At 35.3% G+C, this 23,195-nt stretch overlaps 3 protein-coding genes across 3 annotated transcripts in view; all 3 read left to right on the forward strand.

The window, feature by feature from the left end:
* The first annotated feature begins 348 nt into the window (after window positions 1–348).
* On the forward strand, window positions 349–3,008 carry Rint1 (RAD50 interactor 1). Its single transcript, XM_088040844.1, has 8 exons — window positions 349–485; window positions 531–766; window positions 842–1,015; window positions 1,063–1,456; window positions 1,501–1,726; window positions 1,774–2,108; window positions 2,154–2,680; window positions 2,728–3,008. The coding sequence occupies exons 1-8, from the start codon at window positions 351–353 to the stop codon at window positions 2,939–2,941; spliced, it is 2,241 nt and encodes a 746-aa protein (XP_087896970.1). The 5' UTR covers window positions 349–350; the 3' UTR covers window positions 2,942–3,008.
* A 273-nt stretch (window positions 3,009–3,281) lies between these two features.
* On the forward strand, window positions 3,282–7,984 carry LOC148171327 (nuclear RNA export factor 1-like). The gene is made up of 10 exons (XM_088041317.1): window positions 3,282–3,474; window positions 3,527–3,789; window positions 3,838–3,924; window positions 3,977–4,411; window positions 4,458–4,567; window positions 6,588–6,624; window positions 6,676–7,089; window positions 7,142–7,315; window positions 7,361–7,497; window positions 7,704–7,984. Exons 1-10 carry the CDS (start codon window positions 3,420–3,422, stop codon window positions 7,801–7,803), a joined length of 1,812 nt encoding a protein of 603 aa, XP_087897443.1. The 5' UTR covers window positions 3,282–3,419; the 3' UTR covers window positions 7,804–7,984.
* A 2,449-nt stretch (window positions 7,985–10,433) lies between these two features.
* The window catches only part of LOC148171328 (uncharacterized), a 13,888-nt gene continuing 1,126 nt past the window's right edge, over window positions 10,434–23,195 (forward strand). Inside the window, exons 1-7 of the mRNA XM_088040880.1 lie at window positions 10,434–10,613; window positions 10,664–10,827; window positions 18,049–18,185; window positions 18,428–18,628; window positions 21,379–21,716; window positions 21,765–21,984; window positions 22,383–23,195. The exon at window positions 22,383–23,195 is cut by the window's right edge and continues 677 nt beyond it. Of these exons, the coding sequence (XP_087897006.1) occupies window positions 10,612–10,613; window positions 10,664–10,827; window positions 18,049–18,185; window positions 18,428–18,628; window positions 21,379–21,716; window positions 21,765–21,984; window positions 22,383–23,195 (1,875 nt within the window). The 5' untranslated portion in view covers window positions 10,434–10,611. The remainder of the gene's footprint in view (window positions 10,614–10,663; window positions 10,828–18,048; window positions 18,186–18,427; window positions 18,629–21,378; window positions 21,717–21,764; window positions 21,985–22,382) is intronic.

Consider the following 23,195-nt stretch of genomic DNA (forward strand, 5'->3'; position numbering starts at 1 on the left):
GTAAAAGTGAGGTTAAAACCACTTGTCAAAAGATGTGGATTTTGTGTTATTATTAATATTCTCGTTGAATTACACCAATTTAACTCTTCGGTGCGAAATCGTGTCAGTTTGAGTGATTTCACAGGACTTCGCTGCACTTATATGTGGGGCAACTAATCAAATTAAGACTAATTCGTACAGGGGTGATGAAATTCTATTGAATATTGTGCTTAATCCGTGATTTTCTCCCCTAATCTGCCCACGTGTCCCAAATTAAATCAAAAGCACAAGGGAGGTTGCCCCCTCATTTCGACACTTTTGTAAAACTTTGAGGTTAGAGTGCCACATCATTTTTATCAGAAAATGATAAAATGACCACCACGAGCTTAAAACAAGAAGTTGTCAACGAGTTGAACGATCAGTATGGAGCTGATTTACTCGACTATGAGAAGTGCAAGGAAATTTACCAGCACCTCCAAAATCAAAGGCTTGAAATCGAAAAAGAGGTTTTTATCATTTTTTATTGTACATTTATTGACTATTAGTTTTAGTTAAATATAAATGGTGAGCATTCTTCTATTGGTACGGCAGTTAAAGAGGCCGAAGTCGCCAAAGAAAAAACTGAAATTTACGTGGAACAGTCAGAGGCTGTCATCCACGAAATTAGAACAAATCTGGTTGAAGTTGAAGATGTAAGAAGAGACGTGCAGAAACGTTTAGATAAGTTGCATGCCCTCCAGTGTACTCTACAGTACATGAAGATCGTCCAGAAAATTGAGTTTTTAAGGTTGGTTTTATTCAAACTTTGCGCCACACTTTCGACTTGAAGCGGGAGATTTGAAATTATTTCGATTTTTTTCAGTTCTGAACTGGAGCGCGAAGTTAAGAAAAAAGACGACGAGCAGTGCGTAACTCTCTTTGCCAACCTCTGTGAGATCAGTCGGAACCTCACGGATTTCCAAGGAACCAACTTAAGGAAGTACCTCAAAGACACCCTCCACTATTGGCATAATATTCTTAAGGAGAAACTATCAAAGTCAGTTCGATGGCGTTAAATTTCCGCAACTCCACGTGTGTTTTTAGGGATTTTGATGATGTTATGCAAGCCTTGAAGTGGCCTTTCGTCAACGCGAACTTTAGTTTGCAGACGCCCTCATCCAATAACATAATGAAACTACAAGTTATTGCAGAGTATCTTTTACAAATTGAACTTCCGAGTGAGTCTACGGATCCGTTGATAACTTCGGCGCTTTTGAGTGATTTTCCGCCGCTTTGTCTCCCAGTTATGCTCCTGGTGCGGCCGTTGAAGAAACGATTTTTGTATCATTTTTATGGGGCGCGACAGACGAACAGGGCTGATAAACCGGAGTGGTACTTTACGCAGATTTTAACTTGGATTAGGGACCATGCAGACTTCTTAGTTAAATGGATTCAACCTGTGATTGATAAGTTAGGATTACACCACACTGATGCTAAAGTAAGTTGTGTTGTCTTTAAACCCAGCTAATTTTCCATTTCCAGTTGGAATTCATAAGAGGCCTTGTACAACTAGCCGTGGAAAAACTATATTCAGATCTGCCTAATTTACAGTACGATGATTTTAGTTTCTCTCATTCTATAGACGAAGCTCTTGGTTTTGATAAAGAACTACGTGAAACCTATAGCTATCCCTCCACTCAACCGAGCATTTTAGCTGTTTTAACTCAAGCTAAAGTCATAATTAAATGGATGGCAATGGAGAAGAAATGTGAGTTTAGCTAAAACTAGTTATTTTTCATATTAACACTGTTGTAGATGCTACTGAAAAAATGGACGCAATGTTTTCATCCACAACAGTTGATCCTTTCGAGCCTCTGACTTACGACATTGAAGAACTGAAAATTACAACATGCGCTGATGCTTTCATTACACTTCTTCAGACAATAACTGAGCGCTACGAGTCTCTTCCGCAACCAGGCCACCGCTTGCAGTTTCTTGAGTTGCAGTTGGAGCTTCTGGATGATTTTAGAATACGTTTAATTCAGTTGGTTAACGCGGAACATGAAAATATAGTGGAGTCTAAAGTACCAATGATAGCAAACACTATTTATTATGTCGAAAATGTTTTGGTTGATTGGGGGGCAATGCTGGTTCGTTCAAATTGTCTCATAATAATTACTAACTGTCTCTTTTAGCACTACTTAAATTTGTACTACTACAAGAGTCAAGTGAACGAACATAAACCCCCCACGACTCCAACGAGCGATTCTGAGGATTTTGATCCCACTGATATAGAAAATGAGACCGTTTTTGGCGAAACATTGGCACTCTATCGACATATGAGGCGCGATTTGTTGTTAAACTTATCAGAATACGTCATGATGGAAGTCCGATCGCTTAGTAGAATGTACAGACGAGAGCGTTGGTCCTCTATGAAAGTCGGCAAAGACATAAAAGGCTTGTCTTTGACCCCGTCAGCTTGCCCAGTCTTCGAAGTCGTGGCCAAAAGGCTGCACCAACTCCAGAAGACTTTAGCGTTGAAATTATTCACCATAGTTTGGAGATCAATCGCTAAACAACTCGACAGTTATCTACTGGAAGATTTAGTTTTAGATAACCGATTTAATGACGGGGGCGCTCTCCAACTAAAATATGATGTCACGAGGAATTTGTTACCTTTATTCTCGCAGTTTACTGAACGACCAGAGAGTTATTTCGTCCAGTGAGTCTCTTTACTGTTCAAGTAACGAAAGTAATTGAGTTTTTCAGGTTGACGGAGTCGTGTAACTTGCTGAATATTACAAAAGGTTCGGCTTTATTGTTGAGGGAGACTATTTTAGCGCTGGAAGGAGCGACAGGAGTTGAAGATACCAGAGGACAAGCGCTGAAAGAAATCGGAGTCGTCAATTTTTCACCACAAATGGCTGTAAAAATTCTAAACCAGCGAACAGATATTACTGTAAATAGGATGGATGTGGACTAGGTTTGGTCTAATATTTATTAATGCATTTATTTATACCAGTTGTGTTGTTAATAAAGGTTTTATTAAACTCGTGCGCTTTGTTTGAATCCTCCTTCCTGTATAGTACGAAAGCGTCCACTGTGTATATTTTTATGACGAAAGTCCCTAAAAACCAAAATCCCCCAAATTCATATCAGTAATCTAAGGTTTCCTGCGTTCTTCTCCAGTTCATATAAATGGAGAGTATTCAAAGATGCATAACTTCTTATTCGAGGGTTTATTTTCAAGGATTTGTCTGTTTTAAGCTCTGTTTTTAAAACATAGTTCCAAGTGGTTTTCCGTCAGCAAAAACGTCAAAACGGTTGGCAACCCTGCTTCTTCTCAATATGGCGTCACGTTGATAAGGAGAAAAGTGTGCAATTTATTTCCAATCAAAAGCAGTAAAAATCGTGAATAAACGCCGTTAATTCACATCAAAACCAATCAAGAAACTCGAAATATGTCCAATAAGTTTGGAAGATTTAACAAACCATCATGGAAAAGCCAGTACAGCGGTAAGTGCAACTTCCAGGAACCACGAGAGTTTGAGCTTGTCTTATCTTGCAGAACATGACTTCCGTGGTAACGAAACTCGAAAAGTTAGTTTCAAGTCCAACAAACATAGGAAAGACAATAGAGATTGGGCGGCAGCAAGTAGATCATACTTCCAAGATGAAGATATTGACATGGGAAGCTCTTCAGGTGGTGGAGGCAGAAATTTCAATAAGAAGTTCTTCAAAGGGGGGAGAAAAGGTCGCTCAGGATCACCAGCCCCAAACCACAAAGTTAGGAAGTTACTGGAGGGCCCCATGAGCTGGTTTCGGATCATGGTGAGTAAAATTCACTTTTTTGAGTTTGAGGCATTGCTAGTTTTGTAGTTACCCTATGGAAACAAGTACGAGAAATCCTTCGTTTTGAAGACGTTATTGGAGAAAATTCAACCCTTAACATTATGGCCTATCACAGTGAGTCGCATTTCCTGCAAAGTGACCTTGACTATTTTTTTTTTATCTGCAGTGGAAAGTCAATGGACAAACAGTTACATTCTACGTGGATGAGTTCAAAGTTGCGGAGAAACTCAACGACTTGGACCGCCAAATTCAAATGCCTGATGGATTTAAATTGTTAATTAAAGTAAACAATGGAATTCCCAATGTGGATGTTAATAGCGAAATGAAAGAAAAAATCAAACTGACAATGGCTAAGAGATACAATGCGGCGAATAAAGCATTGGATTTAACAAAGTTCCATGCGGATGCAGATCTCCAAGACTGCTTTTGCGCGTTGTTCAAACCCATCGTGTTTATGACGGTTCTGGAAATAATAGCAGAGAATATCCCAGAAATTGAAGCTATTAATTTGTTTGATAATAAAATCGCTAATTTGTCCTTCCTCAAGAAAATTAACGAGAAGATACCGAATTTAAAAATATTACATGTGGGAAACAATAAGGTAAATGATCTACAGGGTGAGAACAAATAATAAGCGTTCTTTTCAGTTTAGAGACTTATCAATGTTGGACCCCTTTATAGGACTACCTATTGTTGACATCGTTTTAAATGGGAATCCTCTATGCACGAAATATAAAGACCAGGAGGCATATATTGGGTAAAGTGAACTAATTTTTCTTTCTAGAATGTCAGTGAAGGCTGCATTGTATTGGTGCAGTTGGTACAACAGTGATGTTTGAAAAAGAGGTTTTTAACATTCAAAGTATCATCTCAACTTCTCTGCTGGTCTATTTTTCATTATAAAGATTCAGTAAGCAAAAACGTGGAAAACAGTCCATGCAAACTAAACATAGTTGTTGCCTCAAAGTCAATTATTATCGCGGACTTGTATTTAAAACTAAAGTAGAATTACTGAAAAAATTTTGCTTATTTCCTGTATTTTACAAGTTGTCAATTATTTGCTAAAACGTTGTTGAAGTGTGGTACTAAAAAAAAATACAAAAAAAAGGAAATAACTTGCAACCCGTAACATACGATTTTCATGTCTTTTATACATTTTTTTTGGTTAGATAACACTTGGGAGGACTGTGATAAAGGCGCACGTGGAACGACACGTTCCAAGAAATATTACAGTCACAGCACTGCAAGATTTTTGCTGTTCTGACAAACCTACGTTGAGCGATATAGAACTGTGCCAAGAGAATTTCTCTGATTGTCGCCAGTTAAATTACCTGTACAAAGTACTCAAATGAACATCACTGGGTAAACTGCGCCGTCAAAACTCATGTCCTCTCAATCTTTGCAAAGAGCGAATTTTTTTATTTTATTTGTAAGACTCGAAAATTGTATTTTTGGGTGAAGAGGAAAAAAATAAGTAAGAAATTGTACCATATTTTAAGGACGAGTCAAAGTTGCTTTTTCATTTGCAGAATGGAGGAAATTTCACCTTTGTTATCATTCCGTAATTCTGCTTTATTTTTAAGTATTCGTGCATGCATGTGGAACTGATAACGACTATGTTTTCACCTTCCTTTTATGGGTTTTAAGTGTGGACTTTGGGGGCTGTTTTATTTTCTTTTTAGTATTGCGAATGACTTTTTATTTAGAAATTTTAAATTCGTTATTCCTGTGATCACAGGCGAAAAAAAACTTTAATTAATTACTAAAAATTTCATTCTGAAGATGTCAAATTGCCAAAGGCAAAAAAGAAAAAAAGAAAAACGTAACTTCGCTCCTTGCTCTTGCTTTACATTGTTTATGGTAGATATTAGCAAATTTTCGTCAGATTTCTTCTTACTTCTTGTTTTTCTGGTACCGATAGAACATCGTTAAAAAATTGATATTTAGTCTTTAAAGACTAAGTCAAACCAGTGTTGGATTCCTGTCATTCAAATTATTCGTCTTCTTAAAAGCCTAGTCATTAAAAAATTGGGCTTTCAGTACCTCTATAGTGCTTTATCCTAAAGGAACAGGATATAGCATAACTAGTATCCTGGTGCGCTTACGAGGAAAATGGGATTGTTATAAGGTTGCAATGTTCTTAGATTTATTATTTATTATAATCATGCGGTACTGATTGATTTTTACATAAAACACTTCTTGGATATGTGTTAAAGTTTATTACATGAACTGCTTTCAAATTTGTTCCAAACAAATAAAAATCGAAAGAGTTGTCTTCGCAATACACTGCATTGTGGTTTCTTACCACTTGTTCCTGACTTCGTGGCATTTCCATCTTTTTTTCAATATAATCTTCATAAATTTTATGGAGATTATGTGGTCGAACTCTGTATAATTTCAATACATATTTACAAAGGACGTTATTAGAACTGATATTCTGTCTTTATTTATAGTCCTGGTCAATTGGGTATATTTCGCATTTTTATAAACACCAGTGAAGTACTCAATATAAGAAAACAATCAAATTGACATTTTCTGAAGGGAATTTTCCTGAAAGATTAAACAACTGTAGAACAACGAGACTAATTTTTGTAATCCGTGATCTAAAAAGACAATAAACTCCTCAGTTCACTTCCGCCCATCATTTAACGTTGGTTTCACTTATCAATTCACTTTGAACTAAAACGTCTTATTTTCCATCGCGTTTGACCTAAAACTAAATCGTGAGCCTTCATCTTCGTTGCTAACACCTTCGGGTCACTCTTCTCTTTCCGCAGTGAAGTCCGCAAGCGTTTTCCTAAAGTAATGAAACTGGTAAGTAGTCATTCACGCTCTCGTACTTGAAACAGGCAAGAATTTTTCCAGGATGGAATTGATCTACCGCCACCTATTAGCTTTGATATATCTGAAGAAGTACACTTACCGCCGAATCTTCAAACTTTCCTGTGCAATCAAGAAGGAGAATCTATAGTGCGTCAATTTCTGGAGCAGTATTTCTTGATTTTCGATTCCGAGAATAGACAGCCATTGTTGCAAGCTTATCACGAGAGCGCAGTATTCTCGTTAACAATGTCGTATCCTTACGGACAAAGAGATAAAAATAGCAGTTGGTTAAATTGGTACACCACAGACAATCGAAATATTATGAAAGTACAAGACCCGGAGAGAAGACAGAAGCTGCTTAAACAAGGCCAAGTTGCCGTAGTCTCATTCCTGCAGGAAATGCCATTGACGAAGCACGATATTCACAGCTTTACGGTGGATTTAGTTGTCTTCACGGTAAGTTACAAGTTAAACTCGCCGAAAATAACACAATTGTTAAATCTTCTAGCCCCAAATGATCAGTTTAACAGTCACTGGAATGTACAAAGAACTGAAAAGTGGACACAAAGTCCCACCAACGAGGTCGTTTTTCAGAACACTCATTATAGTGCCTGCAGGCTCAGGGTTCTGTATCGCCAACGAAATGTTACATGTTACCAACGCCACGGAGGACCAGGCAAAGGTACGATTGGATTGTTATCAAAGCAAAGATTGACTTCTTTTTTAGCACCTCTTCAGAAACCCGCCGCCGCCCCCACCGGTGGCTACGTTACCATCGACTGGAGGAGTAGACGACTCAACAAAGCAGCAAATGGTCAGAGCCATGTCTGAGCAATCGGGGATGAATCTCGAATGGTCGAGAAAGTAAGTAATTGAGCCATTAATGCATGATTTTGTTTGACCAATGATTTTAATTCACTTCGTTAAATAGTCACAATTTAAGTTCTATGAAAAATGTTCAGTTCTCTAAAGACATTAGAATCGTTGATTAATGGTGTCCATTAACGTATGATTGATGATCCCCGCGGAAAATAATTAGTGTAATAGCCCCACTAATGCAACTTTGTTAGGTGTCTGGAAGAAACTCAGTGGGACTTCAACCGAGCTTTGTCGGCCTTCGCGGTGGCCAAGGATCAAGGACTAATTCCCCAAGACGCATTTGTGAAATAGTGAATTGACTTTTAGTAGATTTTTACATTGTATGATTTTATTAGCTAAACAGTGTCAATGTTATATTTAAGAAAAACTACGTTTATGGTGTAAATAATTTTCTATTTTTTCGGACCCTGTAAATATATCATGGAAATTTCGGCGTTCGCGTTATTTTTTATAATAAACGTTTATAAAAGAACTGTGTTGATTAATTAAGACCTGAATTCCCTGGAGGCGTGCTCAGACTAATTTAGCCAGTTGAAATATGTTCCGATTTAATGTAATTTTGGTAACACTAAAAGAGTAATAACTGTCTGTTCCGATTTTGTTTATTTCATCGCAGAGCTTAAATTTGCGGGATTAGTTAATCGAATCGCGTTTCAATGTCTGCGACAGCTTCGTGTAAAAGTTGATTTATGCGCATTAGTGGAACTTTGCTTAGTAATTTGGAATAATAGTAAAGTGACACTAAAATCGATACGTATTATGGCCAGTAATTACACTAAATTTAGGTCAATTTACATAGTCTCGCAAATGTTATTCCATCGTTAGGACAAAGGGGTGTTTATCGAGTTCACCTCTATAGATATTAACCAAATTCGTTTAAATTACAGAACTCTAATAGCACGGAACACTCTAATTCCTCATTCTTTGTTGTTAAAGTTAAACCATCATTCAGAGAGTAGAAATGTAAACTAAACTAACCCAATTTATACGAGCTCGTGTAATCCAAACGCTTGTCGACACCAGCGAGTCTTATCTTTGATCATGAATATAGCCCGAGGAGATTTAACTTAATAAGGCTTGATATTGATTGCAACTTTATGAGCAGATTTGTTGGATTAAAATTAGAGCCGTGGGTAATTTTTCATGAGTGAATTTCATGTTTTATTTCCTCTAATGAGGTGATTAAAGTTGCTCATGCTTGGGCTTTAATCAATCATTTATGTTATCATCAAGTTAAAATAGGAAAACAATTTTACGTTTCATGTTAATTACGAAAAATGTGTTTTTATTTTAGTTCCTCGAAATTGAGGTCACAGACAGTGTCAGGTTTCAAATTTTTTACTGTTTTGATTAACATTTCATTCCAAAAATGGTGGATGCGCCGGGGGAACTTTTAAATTTACATCCACGAGCCAAATATCCGTAAAAAAGTGCAAGAGGGGGAAATTTAACGTATTCAAACTGTTCAATTTTTGTTTTTTAGTTATTATTAACGAGCTACCAATGCTAGTTCTCTAAATTAGAAGTTTCCGTAGTTTTTCAAACATTTTAAGAATGAAAAATCTCAAAATCTGGGAAACGAAAAACTCGAAGAACAAGTCTCAGATAGGCAATTACAACAAAATTTCTCAATTATTACACAGCCAAAAGATTGACTTCAGTCAATTTGCACTCTCCAAAAATGATCGTCGGAAAAAATTATCAAATGTGATTTTAAAAATTAAAAACCTCGAAATTTGGGAACTCTAAAACGTAAAACTCAAAAGTAACTCACAGAACAAGTCTCAGAGAGGCGATTCTAACTTAACTTTCCACTTTTTACAGCGCCAAAAGTTAATGTTAGTCAATTTGCACTTTAAAAAATGGTGGATGCGCCGGGAAAATAAAAATTTTCTCTACGTTTAAACCACGTAAGTATCAACAAAAATAAAACTTCATCACAGCTGGACTACACCCTTTGATTATCCTAATGAAAGTGAGCTGGTTTCATCCATAAAACATTCCCAGAACCTGCTCAAATTAAATATTCCCTGTCTCCCAAACAATAATTTATGTAAATCCAACAAAAACACACTCAGCAGGTAGTTTATAATAATTTACTACAAAATTAATTAGTCCCTGTAGCTTCCCTAATCCTGCAACCCCTTCATGACCATGACCTTTAAAATTTCCCTTGTTAAACCCAAAAAGGTGAACATCACCGAGCACAAATAAATAATTCTGGGCAAGTCCAGACCCTGCTTAGTCCGAATGTCCTCCATAAAAACATCGGTCGTGTCAGACAACTCTACATCAACTTTACCGATCCGTCTCAATTTCATGTCTTCCTAATTCACGTCGGCTTTTTGGATTATTGTTGAGAGAAAAAAGTGTCTATTATCCGACTAAAAGGTGTCTAAAAATATATTCTCGGACCCGGAAAATTTGGTTTCCAGCGTCAGAAAAAGGAATGAGTTTCTGTACCTGTAAGGACCCGTAATTAAGGACCGCGCAAAAGTGAACTCGACCTGTGCAAGCTATTTCAGTGACTTTTTCTCCAGAAGGCCGCACGTACTTGTGATTTAACAGGAAAATTTTGCATGTAGTTGCGTGATTTTCCGTTATCTTTATTTTTATGTAAAACTTGTAATTTATGTTTCCTCGTTCTCTGGTGTATTATGAGGTTGGACGTGCAAGAATTTGCCGATAACTCCTAAGAGAAGAGAAAATGGTTGTTGAGGATGAGGTGGGTCTTCGGTTTCGCTTCTCTCATAACTCCCCCAGTTTGAAAATGATTGAAGCGTGGACAAGCCATTATAGTCAGTATCCCATCGCGTCCACCCTCGCCATCAAGATCCTCCGTAATCGCGCCGACCGTTTACCATCCCCTAGGGCATTGAAACTTTGATAAAAGCTTGGTCCTCGCTTCGATCGAGCTTCCGAATTGCGCGTAGCGATGCGCGCCACGAATCGCAAGCTCTGCCCGGCACCTCAATGTTTACAGACTTAATCGGTTTATTGCCGTATTTTATTGTTTTATCGACGCTTCGACGATGTTGTCGACGCCTCTAAACATCCTCTAGTCGTTTCGATGATGCGTAAACATCGCTACGGCCTATAATGTGAGTATTCTTGTGCATGTCTAAGACGATAAATCATCGGAATTTTACAGGCTTTGGACCGTCGTGGTTACGGCATTGGTGGCGGTTGCCGGTTCTCAACAGTGCAAACGTGAAGAGTTCAAGTGCAACGATGGACAGTGCATTGCCAGCAACAAGCAGTGCAATGGACTGCAGGATTGCAGCGACGGCACCGACGAGATGCCGGACTGCACGCGTAAGTAGATTTTGTGGTTTCCCGCGAAAAAAAACTTGTGACAGCTTTGGAAAAACACGACTGTTTAATAGAAACATGCTTGTTTTCTGTTATTTTTTATTCAAACCTTGCATGAATGGCAAAATTACCAAATAATGTAATGGCTGGGGTAAAACACGACCCTTTTCAAACCTTGACAAGTTTCATTACGGCTCTTAAAACCCAATTTGTATTAAATATGTATATGTTTGTAATGAAAATTTCTATATTTAATTTTGCGCGAAAACAATTCAAGATTCGGAAAAAAGCTCTGATTGGGAGCCGCTTACCTTGAAAAACCGCTCAAGGTACCGTCGAGTTCTTCTAGAATCAAAAAGTTGTAGAGACCCATTTTCGTAACAGGGAAACCGCGATAATCCGTCACGAATAACAGACAACAATTCCCAGCGAAAGACAGCAATGAACTAAAGAATTTATTAGTAATTATGTAAAAACTCAAATTAGAATGCAAAAAACGTATCCGAACGTGAACAAAGAAGACCCTTTTTTGCAAGAAATAATTAAGCTATGGTACTAATTGTATTGTTATACCATCAAAATTACTCCTCATTTATTTTGAATACCGCATTTCAAGGTCATAATTTGTGAAACTTGTGGAGCTCTACGTCAAATTTGAGAAGATTTATCCATTGAATTGAATATAAACGAGTACTGGAACACCCAAAAACCTGTTCGTGATTCTTTTCAATACATAAATCCTCTTAAATTTGTCGCACAGCTCCACGACTGTCACAAATTATGACCTTGAACTCCGGTATTCAAAATAAATGAGGAGTACATAAGCTATGAAAAATTTTTGTTCGTTTTAAAGGTTAAATTTTAAACACTTTTCTTACTTGTTCAATGCTTTAAATTCGCACCTCTAAAAAGTATACCCAGTATATAAACATTTAGTTCATTTTTAAATTTTTTAAAATTTTGTTTCTTGTTTCTGTAAGTCTTCGAATCTGGCGTAATGAAAATAATTTCTTCTTCCAATTTTATTTATGTATTTTAGTGTTAAATTTAAAGAAACTAGGCACATGTAAATATTTTAGTCATTCTGCAATAGTAATTAAATTCAAAAATTTCTGTTTTTTGCTATAAAATGTTGTAATTTTGGTCTCTTACATTAACCCCTTAAAATTTGGTCTTATCTCGTTAAAACTGACAAAGTTGTGGAATTTTACAAAAAGTCATAAAAAAATTTGTAAATTTTGTAAAATCAATTTTTACAAATTTCTATTTTTTTGTTTTAAAATGTTTTAAATGCGTATCATTAAAAATAATTTTCACTATATTAACACCTGCAAATTTCATTATTGTTTCGTTAAAATTCTCCGAGTTAAGAGATGGTAAAAATTTGAGTAATTCTATTGAAAACATAAGTTTCTATTTTTCTTTCACGTATTTCTATAATTTTTGTAATCGGGTACTGCCAATAAGCGTAAAGAAAATATTTTCTCTTTCAATTTTATTTATGTATTTTTATTAAGAAGAAACTGGGCAGTAGAAAAGAATGTAAATTTTTTGGTCATCCTTCAATAGTAATATAATTAAATTCTAGAATTTCTGTTTTTTGCTCTGAAATGCTGTAATTTTGGATTATTAAGATGAAAATCTCGCACCCTTCAAAAATTCATTCTTCCCTTCTTAAAATTGACAAAGTTGTGGGATTTAACAAAAAATCCTGAACAATTTCGTGCAGTCTGAAAAATAAACTTTCAAAAATTTTAATTTCGTGTTCTAAAATGTTCTAAATTCGTATTGTTAAAAAAGATGGCCAACGTCCCCAAAAATGGGGAAAATGTTAAATGTTCGAAATATTTTTTTTGGTATTTTGTACCCTCACATTTTTTTAAGAAGTCATAAAAATCTAAGAGAAATCTAAAGAGAATCTAAAATTTTAAGAGAATCCAAAAAGAATTTGAAAGCCAATTCAAAAAAAATCTAAAGGCTCTAACCAGAATCTACGAAAAATTAAGAAAATAAAAAAGCCTAAAATGAATTCTCTCGATACAACTAAACAGACTCTAAAAAGGATCAAAAGAAGCGAATGTAGATATGCATAATCTTGGAGAAAATAGAAAATCTAGAAAATTAAACAGAATTTGAGGAAAATCTGAAAAAAATTAAGAGCCAAATCCAGAGCATCTAAAGTTAATCTACAAAACAAACTAAAGAATCTAAACTTAAGAAAAATTTAACAAAAAATTATAAAAAACCGTGAAAATCCAATGAAAATCGAGAAGAATTTGAGTAAAATCCAGACAAAATTTAAAGAAAATTTATAGGATCCAAAGAAAATACTAATTTTGCAGCATAAAAATCTACAAATTTTTTTATCAGTCTAAAGTATCCGAGAAAAATATTAAAGAGAATTTAGAAAATCTAAAACAATGAAAAATTAATTTATTGAATCTAGGAGAAATCTAAATAATTTAAAAGAATTAAAATATAAATTCTAAAATCTTAAATAATTCATTCACATAAAAAACATTTAAAAATCAGTCACTAATTTACTAGAATTTAAAAAGTCCACTGAAAATATAGAAAATATGTATTAAGATTAGGCAGAACTTCAACAGAATCCAAAAGAAATCTGACAGAATCTAAAGTGAATTTAAACCGAATCGACCAAATATCTGAAGAGAATAATAGATAAATAAGTTCTATTTATCTTTCTCGTTCTAAAATTTACTAATTTGACTGAAATGTGAAGCACTAACGCTTTCAAGCTGCCAGAGAATTGTATTAAATCCCTGAAATTCAGCCTCATTAAATGAAAATAAAAAAAAACTTTTAATTCCCGTAATTACTGGCAAAGATTTAATGATATGTTGGCAATTAAACGGAGATAAGCAACACCTGGGACCCTATTAAATACATCAAACAGACTTTATCTGAAGATGAACACTATTAAAATCTTCCGCCCGTTTATAAAATTAACACGAACTGTCTTATAAATCGTAAAACATGGAAATTGGACTTTTTTTACCTTGAAAGCAAAAATAAAATCACAAACTTCGCTTCTTCAAAAGTAATTCCCAGTTTGCTAACTTGCGATGATTCAATAAAGTTTTTGTCACTTTGATGTTTCGTCTTATTTCAAGCAGATTTTGTTGAGAGAACTAAATTAGATTCGTTTTGATAAGAGCTATTTTGATTTGTTTGAAGCATTTCTATTCTTCTCACAGACTGAAATTTTTGTATAAATAGAAAACTGGGTGGTAATTGTAAAATTACAAACTCGTCAGCGAATTCCACGCGCTGACATTGCAAAAAAACGAAAATTTATTCAGGTTTTGTTCAGTTTGAAGTTTGAAAACATGACAGGCCCATGTGGTGAAATTTCATGTTTACTAATAGCTGTAATATTTGAAATATTTAAAATTCAATACAGAAGTCAAACTAAAATAAATTATGCACCCCTATTGACTTTAACTCCCTTAACACGATCCTTGAATTTTTAATATTTGTAATAACTTCACAACTTTCTGTCCTAATGACATTTTATTTGTTTACCTCAAATCGTATTTTTAGAAGCAAACTTGGAAAGCCGATTTCAGTTTTTGCCAGAGCGTCTTCGGAATATAAATTCGTATTTTGATTCGTACTTATTGGTTTCGTAAGTTCATAATCCGATTATATGTCACATCAACCTCAGTAACAACATTCATTTTAATCGGATCAAAGGAATTCATTATTTGATCTGATTTTACTTCCGAACGGAAATAAAATCACTAGGTGTTCACTAAGCGCAGTGAAGCAGTCAAGTGCCTAATTAAAACCTTTTGATTAATGAGAGGATTTTTTAGTTTGCACTGTGGAATAATTCTAGAAATGAGTCAGTTTGTCTAGTGCGGTCGCCGCAATTCAAAGAAAAAGTCAGTAATTATGGTTTGCATTTCAGTGTAATCAATCATTCGTAATAAAATATCGAAAGTTTAAAACCTCCACCGAGGAAATGAACGCAAAGTTTCTTTTATAAAATAAATAATATCAATAAGTCTCGATTTTACGCCCACTTCTGGTCACTCGCAGCCGCTGCCTGTTGTAGCTCCAGTTGTAATTTCGGTACACCGGAGGCTTGTTACGATAGGACATAAATTAGGGCACGTAATGACTGTCCAAGTTTCGAACTGTAATTATTACAAGGGTCAAGTGCACAAATTGGCTTTATCACAGTTGATTAATAATGAAATAATGAAACTGATTTTTGTAAAAAAAGGTAGTTAATGCTTTTTATTGATCGAACTGAATTGAATGGAATTTTCCAATTGAAATGATTACCACAAATAATTCATTAGGGTGGAATTTCTGCTCGTATATCGAAGATTACTATTTCGGTTAAATTAATAATTACGGTTTCGGATTGCATTGTTATAATGAGCCTGAAAATTCCGTTTGAATGCTCTATATCGTTTCGTACCTAATTTTAGTGTTCCATGTAATTACAACACATCTAATTAAGAGAGGATTATAAATAAATTCATTCTTTTAGTGCATGCAAAACTTCTGTCTAAATAGAAATGAAATTAATAATGTACGTGCATGGAGTTCATTTCTATTGACACGATATTGACTATTTTATTATTAGAAATCGCTTGATTACTGCAAACTCCTCACTTTAGCATGAATCAAATTACTTTTTACAATTCCTACTGATAAAATGCTCATTTTGTATGTAATAAATCTCTTTATTAAAACAAAACTTGAATCAATAGGGTGAATTAAACGTTTACAACTACACTTTATTCATACCGTTGTTGACAACGCAAATACAGAAATAAAAAAAATAAAATCCTACGAAATTGGGAAAAACTTGTATGATACACGTGAATAAACAAATTTTATATATTCAAGAACTATTTTTTCGTGGGTAAAATCTTAAAATCAAAGAAAACAGAAGAATTCGTGAGTATAAAATGCAAAAATCCACCAAAGAGAACTAGGCAAAATGTGAAGAAAATTTAAATATAAATCTATGAGATTCAAAGAAAATTCAATAAGAATTTCAGCAGTCTTGAACATTTAAACAGAACTAGAAGTAAAACTTGAAAAAGAAATTATCCAAGAAATTGAGATACTCTAATAAAACGAATTATAAAAACAAAATATAAACAATTTACAAATTACATATTTAGAAAACAAAAAATGCAAATTTACAAACAATTTGCCGAATACTTTTAAAAATTCAAAGAAAATCGATAGAAAAAAAAAGTAAACATAAGAGTAAATGTAGAGAATACGCCCAGGGCCTCAAACAACCTTAATCCGCTTCTGTTTGTTGAGGAGGCACAATTAAAAAATCCGTTTAGAGATACGTCGTTTATTATTAGATCAAGGTGATAGTTTTAACAAGTAATTGGCAGGCTTAAAACATCGAGAGGAATTGAAAAACAATGTTTTAATGAGAACCAAAATAGAATTTTTTTTATTATTTAAAGAGGATAGACTGGTATAGATTTTACATGTAGATGAAATTTAAAAAACCAGCCTTCATATGACATTTTTAATCATTAAGGGCCGATTGCAGAAACGCTGATTAAACAACGGACTATAAAATCTTGGATTAAATTTAGTCCTGAACTATATTTTGATTCTATTGCAGAAACGTGGTTTGTAGATAAGATTACGTAATCCAGGATAAAACGTTTTTGATTGTGGACGAACCACATTTTTGACATGTATTTCACGAATGGACCCAAAACTTGCAAATAATGGATACTGCAGGTTAGAAAACTAAAAAATTATCTAAATTTAAAATGATTTCTTATGTAAATATTGCAATGCAAGTTTTGAAATGTCGTTTTAACTGATATCTGCCAACTGTGACACTACTGTAAGTACAAGATTTATCTTGCTTGGAGATCTCTAGCACTGCTAAGAGGTTATGGGGGCTACTGAGAACTACAAATTATTGAATTATTGGGGAAATAGCGAAATTTCTAACATTTCTTAACAAAACTTTTAAATCACAGAAATGAAATTTTATTTGTAAAATTATTCATAATTAACTATCTCGAAATTACACCCTGTACATTATTTTCCTGCAATTTAACATGCTCTGGAAACTAACAACAAAGGTAAACATTGCGAGAAGCGGCGTCCAATCCAATATCAACTTCAATATTAAATCTTTTCGTTAATGTAAGTATTTGGACAGTCAACTCCAACTTTATTGCAATGAGAATATTTGCAGACAATACAAGATGATGAAAGAATCTGTCTTTTTAATACAAGAGATGTCGACGAGCTGTTTTACAACTTCATCCAAATACACATAATTAATAAGAGACTGCTAAATGAACTTCTTTTGACTCGTGTACAATTTAAGAACAAAAATTCTAATAACTGGAAATTTGTCCGGCGCATCCACCATTTTTGTAATTATAGATTTTTATTCTGCATGACATACGTTTCTCGAGATTCATTACAATGCCGCGCATATTCATCTCCGCCACACAGACAATTTAATTAGTCTTAAAAGCAAGAAGAAAGTTTGCTGCCACGTAGAAGTAACAATGTCTACTTTGAACTGATGAAACCATAGCTCTACATTTAAATACAGCCTTTGATATCAATTCCGACGATTTACCGTTTCTCAGCAGACAGTTAATAGAATATACGACTATGGATTCAGCTCCCTGGAGCAACATTCGAAAATCATTTTTGCAAAAGAAGGATTTTCCATCAAAAGCGCCACAATAAGCATTTTTGTTCCCTGCTGTCACCTATAATGTGGAAAGAAACGATTCAAAGCTGCTGGTGTTATTATATTTCATCGATCGGAGTGGCGAAGTGTTATTTCCCAGTTTTGCCAACTGCATTAAGCTTAATATACATAATATAAAGGGTTTTCATGGAAATGTGAGTGATTGTTCCATTCCGAGCAAATTTTTTAACACAAATAATCGCAGTGCGGATCTACATTTCAAATTTACCTTTTGTTGGTTATTTCAATTGGAAAGTGGGGCTAAAATCTCTCAATCTCGATTGTGTTACTTTCCATTCGAGCTTGAGAGATTACATTATCTATCAGCCACAACTCAAACAATCGCTGCGAGATTTTAAAGAAGTTCCAACTCGTTCCGCAAAAAGATTAATCTTGTTAACACCATCAAAACCAGAGCTGTCACAATAGTCGTTAACAGTCTGTTCTTTTGTATTCGTGTAATTAACCCTTCTATTGTTGTTCAGCTTGTAACATGACTTACTTCGGCGAAATCGGGCGGACCTACGAACTGGAAGTGAAAAGACCCACCGAAAGTCAGATGCCCTTTTTGTGTTACCTCAATTTCACAGCTGGTGGAGGCATATTGGGCGAACTCGTTCAGGTAATAAACATAATGGTGATGTTAGTGGCATTTTATTGACTTCGAGGGGAGAATTCAACGAATTATTAAATCCACTCGTAATAGACATGAACTGGTAATAATTTCCTCATAAAACTCGCCCAACTCTAATTGCGAGACGGCGCCGTAAATTACCATGTGAGCTCTTAAGTCGCAAAACTGCCACAAATCTTACTTAGGACACCTAAATTTATCTTACTCTAATGCGGTTTATGTGAATTTAGCTGACTTTCGAGTCGTTCGCCGTTGGAACTTTCGAGTCTTTCACGACTGAAGGATGCCCAGATGGGTTCATATCAATCAAAGAAGGAAACCGACCAACTTCAGGTGGAAAATGGTGTGGAAGTGCTTGGGGTTACACAGTTTATTACAGCGAAACGCCGAGTGTTAATCTCACTCTGCAACTCGACCGATTTCCTCAACAGGTAAGTAGCAACAGCTTGATTCTAATCGCATTTCTTTGGAATATAATTAAGAGCGACGTGGTGTTCCCACGGAATCAAATCGATCCGGAACGGCGGCACCTGCTTCAAGCTTATTAAACATTTAAAAGGGGGATTAATGCAGATTTTTAAATCGATTTGACGGGGACAAAAAATTGAGGAGAAAATATGCAAATTTTGTTAAATCCGTTCCTCTCCAGTTCAGTAGCAAATAAATCATTGGCTTTATTAGAAATTGGTTTCCGCATCACGGGGAGAATAAAAATCATTTTTTTAAACCCTCTGAATGTAATTAATTAAAGTTTTGAGTAATTTTAGTTGACAGGAGAGGGATTAGGATGTTCCAAACAGAAACGTCTTTGTGTGATGCTCAAACTAGACTGTTTGCACCAACTTCATGCTATTACAATCTTCTTGCAGGTGTGACCCGTTTGGGCACTTATCCCTCACTTTCAACTTTCGGTAATTACTGCCTCAGCTCCTTTGCTGTGGTTAATCGGCTTTGAAGCAGCGCCTCTGATGCCATTTAAATTATTTTGAAACTTCACAAAAAGGACCAACTCTACTAAAACTGAGACTAATTTATTATAGATCTTCAGAAATTTTTGTTTCTCTTTCGGATGCTAAAACTAAATGTAGTTTAGCCCAGTGAGTTAACGTAACCACACCACTGATTGAGAGCCATTGTCACTTACCTTACAGAACAGGCCGATTGTGGAAACGCGAACAGGAAGTCGACTCACACACTTCTCGCACTTCACCAAAAGGAAACCACGAGAGACAGACACTAATATCAGACAATCATTGCCGGAAGACGGCATTTAACTAAAAAATGTTAAACCTTAAAGCAAAGCGCAAAAACATATGCGAACATAACCGAAGTAAATCATTTTTGGAAAAAAAAGATTACCTAACAATGTTCACCGGAAGAGAATTTTATTCGAAAAAAAAATTGCTCATCTCTTTCAAAAGAAGACAAATTTTAAATCATCATCATACTCGCAGGTTAACTAACATTTTGATAATTTATGTTTCAATAATTGCATTTTTTTATTTTTTTTTATTGTTGATGGTTTATTTGGTTAAAATTCTATAATCGACAACAAAATATTTGCTGAAAAAAGCATTTATTTATGCCATACAACTCTAAAACCAATACAACTGGGTAAAAAATTCCAATAACATAGTTGGCAAAATATTATAGCTACACTGCGCCGCAAAATTAACGCAAACTTTAAAAATTATTATTTTTTTTAAATACGTATTTTGACAATTTCATATCAAATTTTTTCCAAAATAGTTGCAACAATTTTTTTTAAAACCATTTTTAAAATTAATAAGCCGATTTTACGTTAATTTTGCTGGGAAGTGTAGTTAAAATTTCTAGAATGCTCGCCTTTTTCTTAAGAATTGTCTAGTTTGAGAAAGTTAATATACAAGTGAGAAGTAGAAAATTCCCCAATTTTCATAGCTGTAACATAAAAATTACTAAAATTACGAATTTTATTAGTGGATAAAAATAGAATTTCCAAAAATTGTGACTTTTGCTCTACAATTTTGTAATTAAGTAGAATTAATACACGGTACAAAAGTAGTAGTTTTCACAAAGTTCATGGCGTAGCGATAAAATTACCGAAATGAGGAGTTATTTTAAAACTCAATAAATCCATTTCATAAATTTTTACATGCGTTTAGAAAAAACGATAATTTGTTCAATTTTCTTCAATTTACTTCAACTATTTTGGCATAAAAAGGTAACACAATGTTTAAGCAAGAGGTTTTTCATTGAATAAAATATACACATTGTTAGATTTACCCAAAATAATCTCAAATTCACATCAAACCCACTGTCAGTCAAAATTGGATTTATTGAGTTTTGAAAAATAACTCTTCAAATGTTAATGATGGATGTCGGAAATTTTTGCTTCGTTTTTAAAATAATTTTTTAAAGCTGTGTCTTCTGTTCTAGACTTTTGTAATTTATTAAACTTAATACATAACTCATTGATAGTAACTTTTCCAAGTTTCGTAGCCGATGTACTGAAATTATAAATTATTAAATTATTAAATTATTAATTATAAATTCCGAATTTAAACATAGAGATTGTCTAAATTTATTGCTCCGCCTTAAGAATTTCTAAAGTTGGGTCTTTTGCTCTACAGTTTTGAAATTTGGTGGAGCTAATTGACGGCTCAAAAGTTGTAACTTTCCCACATTTCATAGCCGTAGCACTAAAATTACCAAAATTATTATAAAACAAGTTATGACATTTTAACAACCACGTTATTGCAATTTTTTACCTAGCTGCCTTGGTTTTAGAGTTGTATGACATAAACGCTTCTCACAGCAAACATTCTGTTGTTGATTATAGAATTTTAAACAGCTAAGCCATCAAAATCAAATATAAAGAGAATTCAAATATTGATACACACATTTTCATAATTTTTCAAAATAAAATTAGGTGCACACATTGTTGGTTTTCGTTTTCATAAGCAATTTTTTCGAATAAAATTCTCTTCCGCCGAACTGTGCTAAGACTCGACATCCCAATTTAGCCTTGTTTTAGATTATACAACATAATAATAAAAATATAAAGTAAATGATCGTAAATTATGCAATACGCGAAAAAAATGCCTTATTGTTGTTTGTAAGCGCAGCATGAGTTATTTGTGTTATAACTCACGTTGTGACTGAATTATTTATAATTCTCCTGACTCAAGCTCTTTTCCAGCAAAGCTCCGGTTACTCCTTCGAATTCAAGCTGTCGTACAAGTTTCTGAAGTTAAGCGACGCACGCATCCGCTACGGAAACGCAACGCAGCGTTCCTATCGTGGTAAACTGAGCACAGGGACGTATTGCGACCGTTTATTAGAAGGCTGCTCACGTCGCCCTTGTCGCATCCAATCCCCTAATTATCCGGGGATTTACCCTCGAAACGTCAGTTGTCATTACCGAGTCAGGGAACGCAACGTTCCTGCCGGAAAACATGCCCTTATCGCAGTTAGACAAGCGAATTTCCACTACAAGGAGCACTTGCCCAAATTCGACAACAGTGATAGGGTGCTGCGGTAATTTAGTCTTCGCCATCTGGACGATTTTTTAATGAAGGATTTTAGGATATGGGATCAGTGCAATATGATGCAAGACTACATCGAAATTTTAGATGGATGGGGGCCCACGGCCACAACATTGGCGCACCTGTGCAGCGGGGAAACGGTCCCGGAAATTATCAGCAGTGGGCCGGAATTACTAGTCAAGTTTCACACTTCTCCGTTTGGAAATCCCTTTCACCCTTTGCCGCTGTCGTATTTGCCCGGATTTGAGCTGGAGATTGAGGTAGGAAGCACGCGCACAAATGTAAACAGCGTGTGACATTAATGGGACGTCAGGGGTGATATGTCTGTTATTATATTGGATGATGAAGGGCGCACGTGAGGTGATTAACTGGAATTATGTGCATGAAATCCCAAATATTAGTGTTGGCTTAAAATTTTCACGACGATATCACCCGTTTTATTTATTAAAGGGAAAGTTTATGAAAAATTGATCCACTGGGGGACAATGATCGGCTTTACAAGACTTCTAAAAAAAGCTTTTCCTTTACTAAAACTCCTAGCTCCGTTCCTAAATAAATTAAAACCGACAAGTTCTCGCACATCATGAAAGTTCGTTGTGTTGAAAATTATCCCCACATATTGATTTCGCCGCCGTTAAATGTTTGATTATCCTTCCAGGTCTTCTACGTGAATAAAGAATCCCCCAGCTACATCGAGCACGGTAAAAAATGCGAGTTCCTCGTCACAACTTTCGACAACACTTCCGGCCTACTTGAGAGCCCTCTTCACTCACTTCCGCCTAATACAACCTGTCATTATCACTTCCGCGGCCACCCGAAAGAAATCATTTGGATCAGTTTTATCAAGTACCACGTAACCAACGAGCGGTTGACTGATTTCAACGCAGGCGAATGCGACGTGCAATTGCAAATTTGGGATGGAGATATCAAATCCGTCAATACAGTACCACTGATCGGTCAGTTTTGCAAAGACGACAAACCGAAATTATGCGATCATTCGCTGTTGAAAAACTCTTCGCGCTTGACTCGTCCGTGCGGCCTAAGCGAGAGTTATGTTTCCTCAGGGTCTGATTTAACAATCGCACATTCGATCAGATATGGCAGCGTGTTGTATCCTGTCAGTTTCGTGCTGCGTTACGAATTTGTTGATTTCACGCAAGAGGGGGTGCAGATGTCCCGGAATCCGTGTGACCGGATGTTCAAGGACGCTTCCGGGAGGTTTTTCTCGCCGAAGATTACCTTCTTGTATGGGCGAGGGGGGCAGGAGGATCTCTCCTGTTCCTACCACTTTGAGTCGGATGAACAACAGAGACTCAAACTAACGTTTCTAAAAGCGGGTTTCGGGAGTAAAGAATGTACTTCCGTTTATAATCCCGAGATTGGACGATGGGTCTGCGAAGTGAAATCCTTCGGAGACGGATATGCGAATTTGAAGATCTACGAGTACCCTTGGCCAGGCGTGGAGATCCTG

Source organism: Gnatocerus cornutus, chromosome 7 (assembly GCF_029298725.1).
Source record: "Gnatocerus cornutus isolate USDA-ARS CGAHR chromosome 7, icGnaCorn1.1, whole genome shotgun sequence".
Classification (NCBI taxonomy): domain Eukaryota; kingdom Metazoa; phylum Arthropoda; class Insecta; order Coleoptera; family Tenebrionidae; genus Gnatocerus; species Gnatocerus cornutus.

Coding starts and splice junctions, on each gene's coding strand:
- Rint1 (XM_088040844.1), top strand. CDS start 351: ATGACCACCACGAGCTTAAAACAAGAAGTTGTCAACGAGTTGAACGAT. Junction 767..841: donor CAGAAAATTGAGTTTTTAAG/GTTGGTTTTATT, acceptor GATTTTTTTCAG/TTCTGAACTGGAGCGCGAAG. Junction 1,727..1,773: donor GATGGCAATGGAGAAGAAAT/GTGAGTTTAGCT, acceptor ACACTGTTGTAG/ATGCTACTGAAAAAATGGAC.
- LOC148171327 (XM_088041317.1), top strand. CDS start 3,420: ATGTCCAATAAGTTTGGAAGATTTAACAAACCATCATGGAAAAGCCAG. Junction 4,568..6,587: donor GACCAGGAGGCATATATTGG/GTAAAGTGAACT, acceptor CTCTTTCCGCAG/TGAAGTCCGCAAGCGTTTTC. Junction 7,316..7,360: donor CCACGGAGGACCAGGCAAAG/GTACGATTGGAT, acceptor CTTCTTTTTTAG/CACCTCTTCAGAAACCCGCC.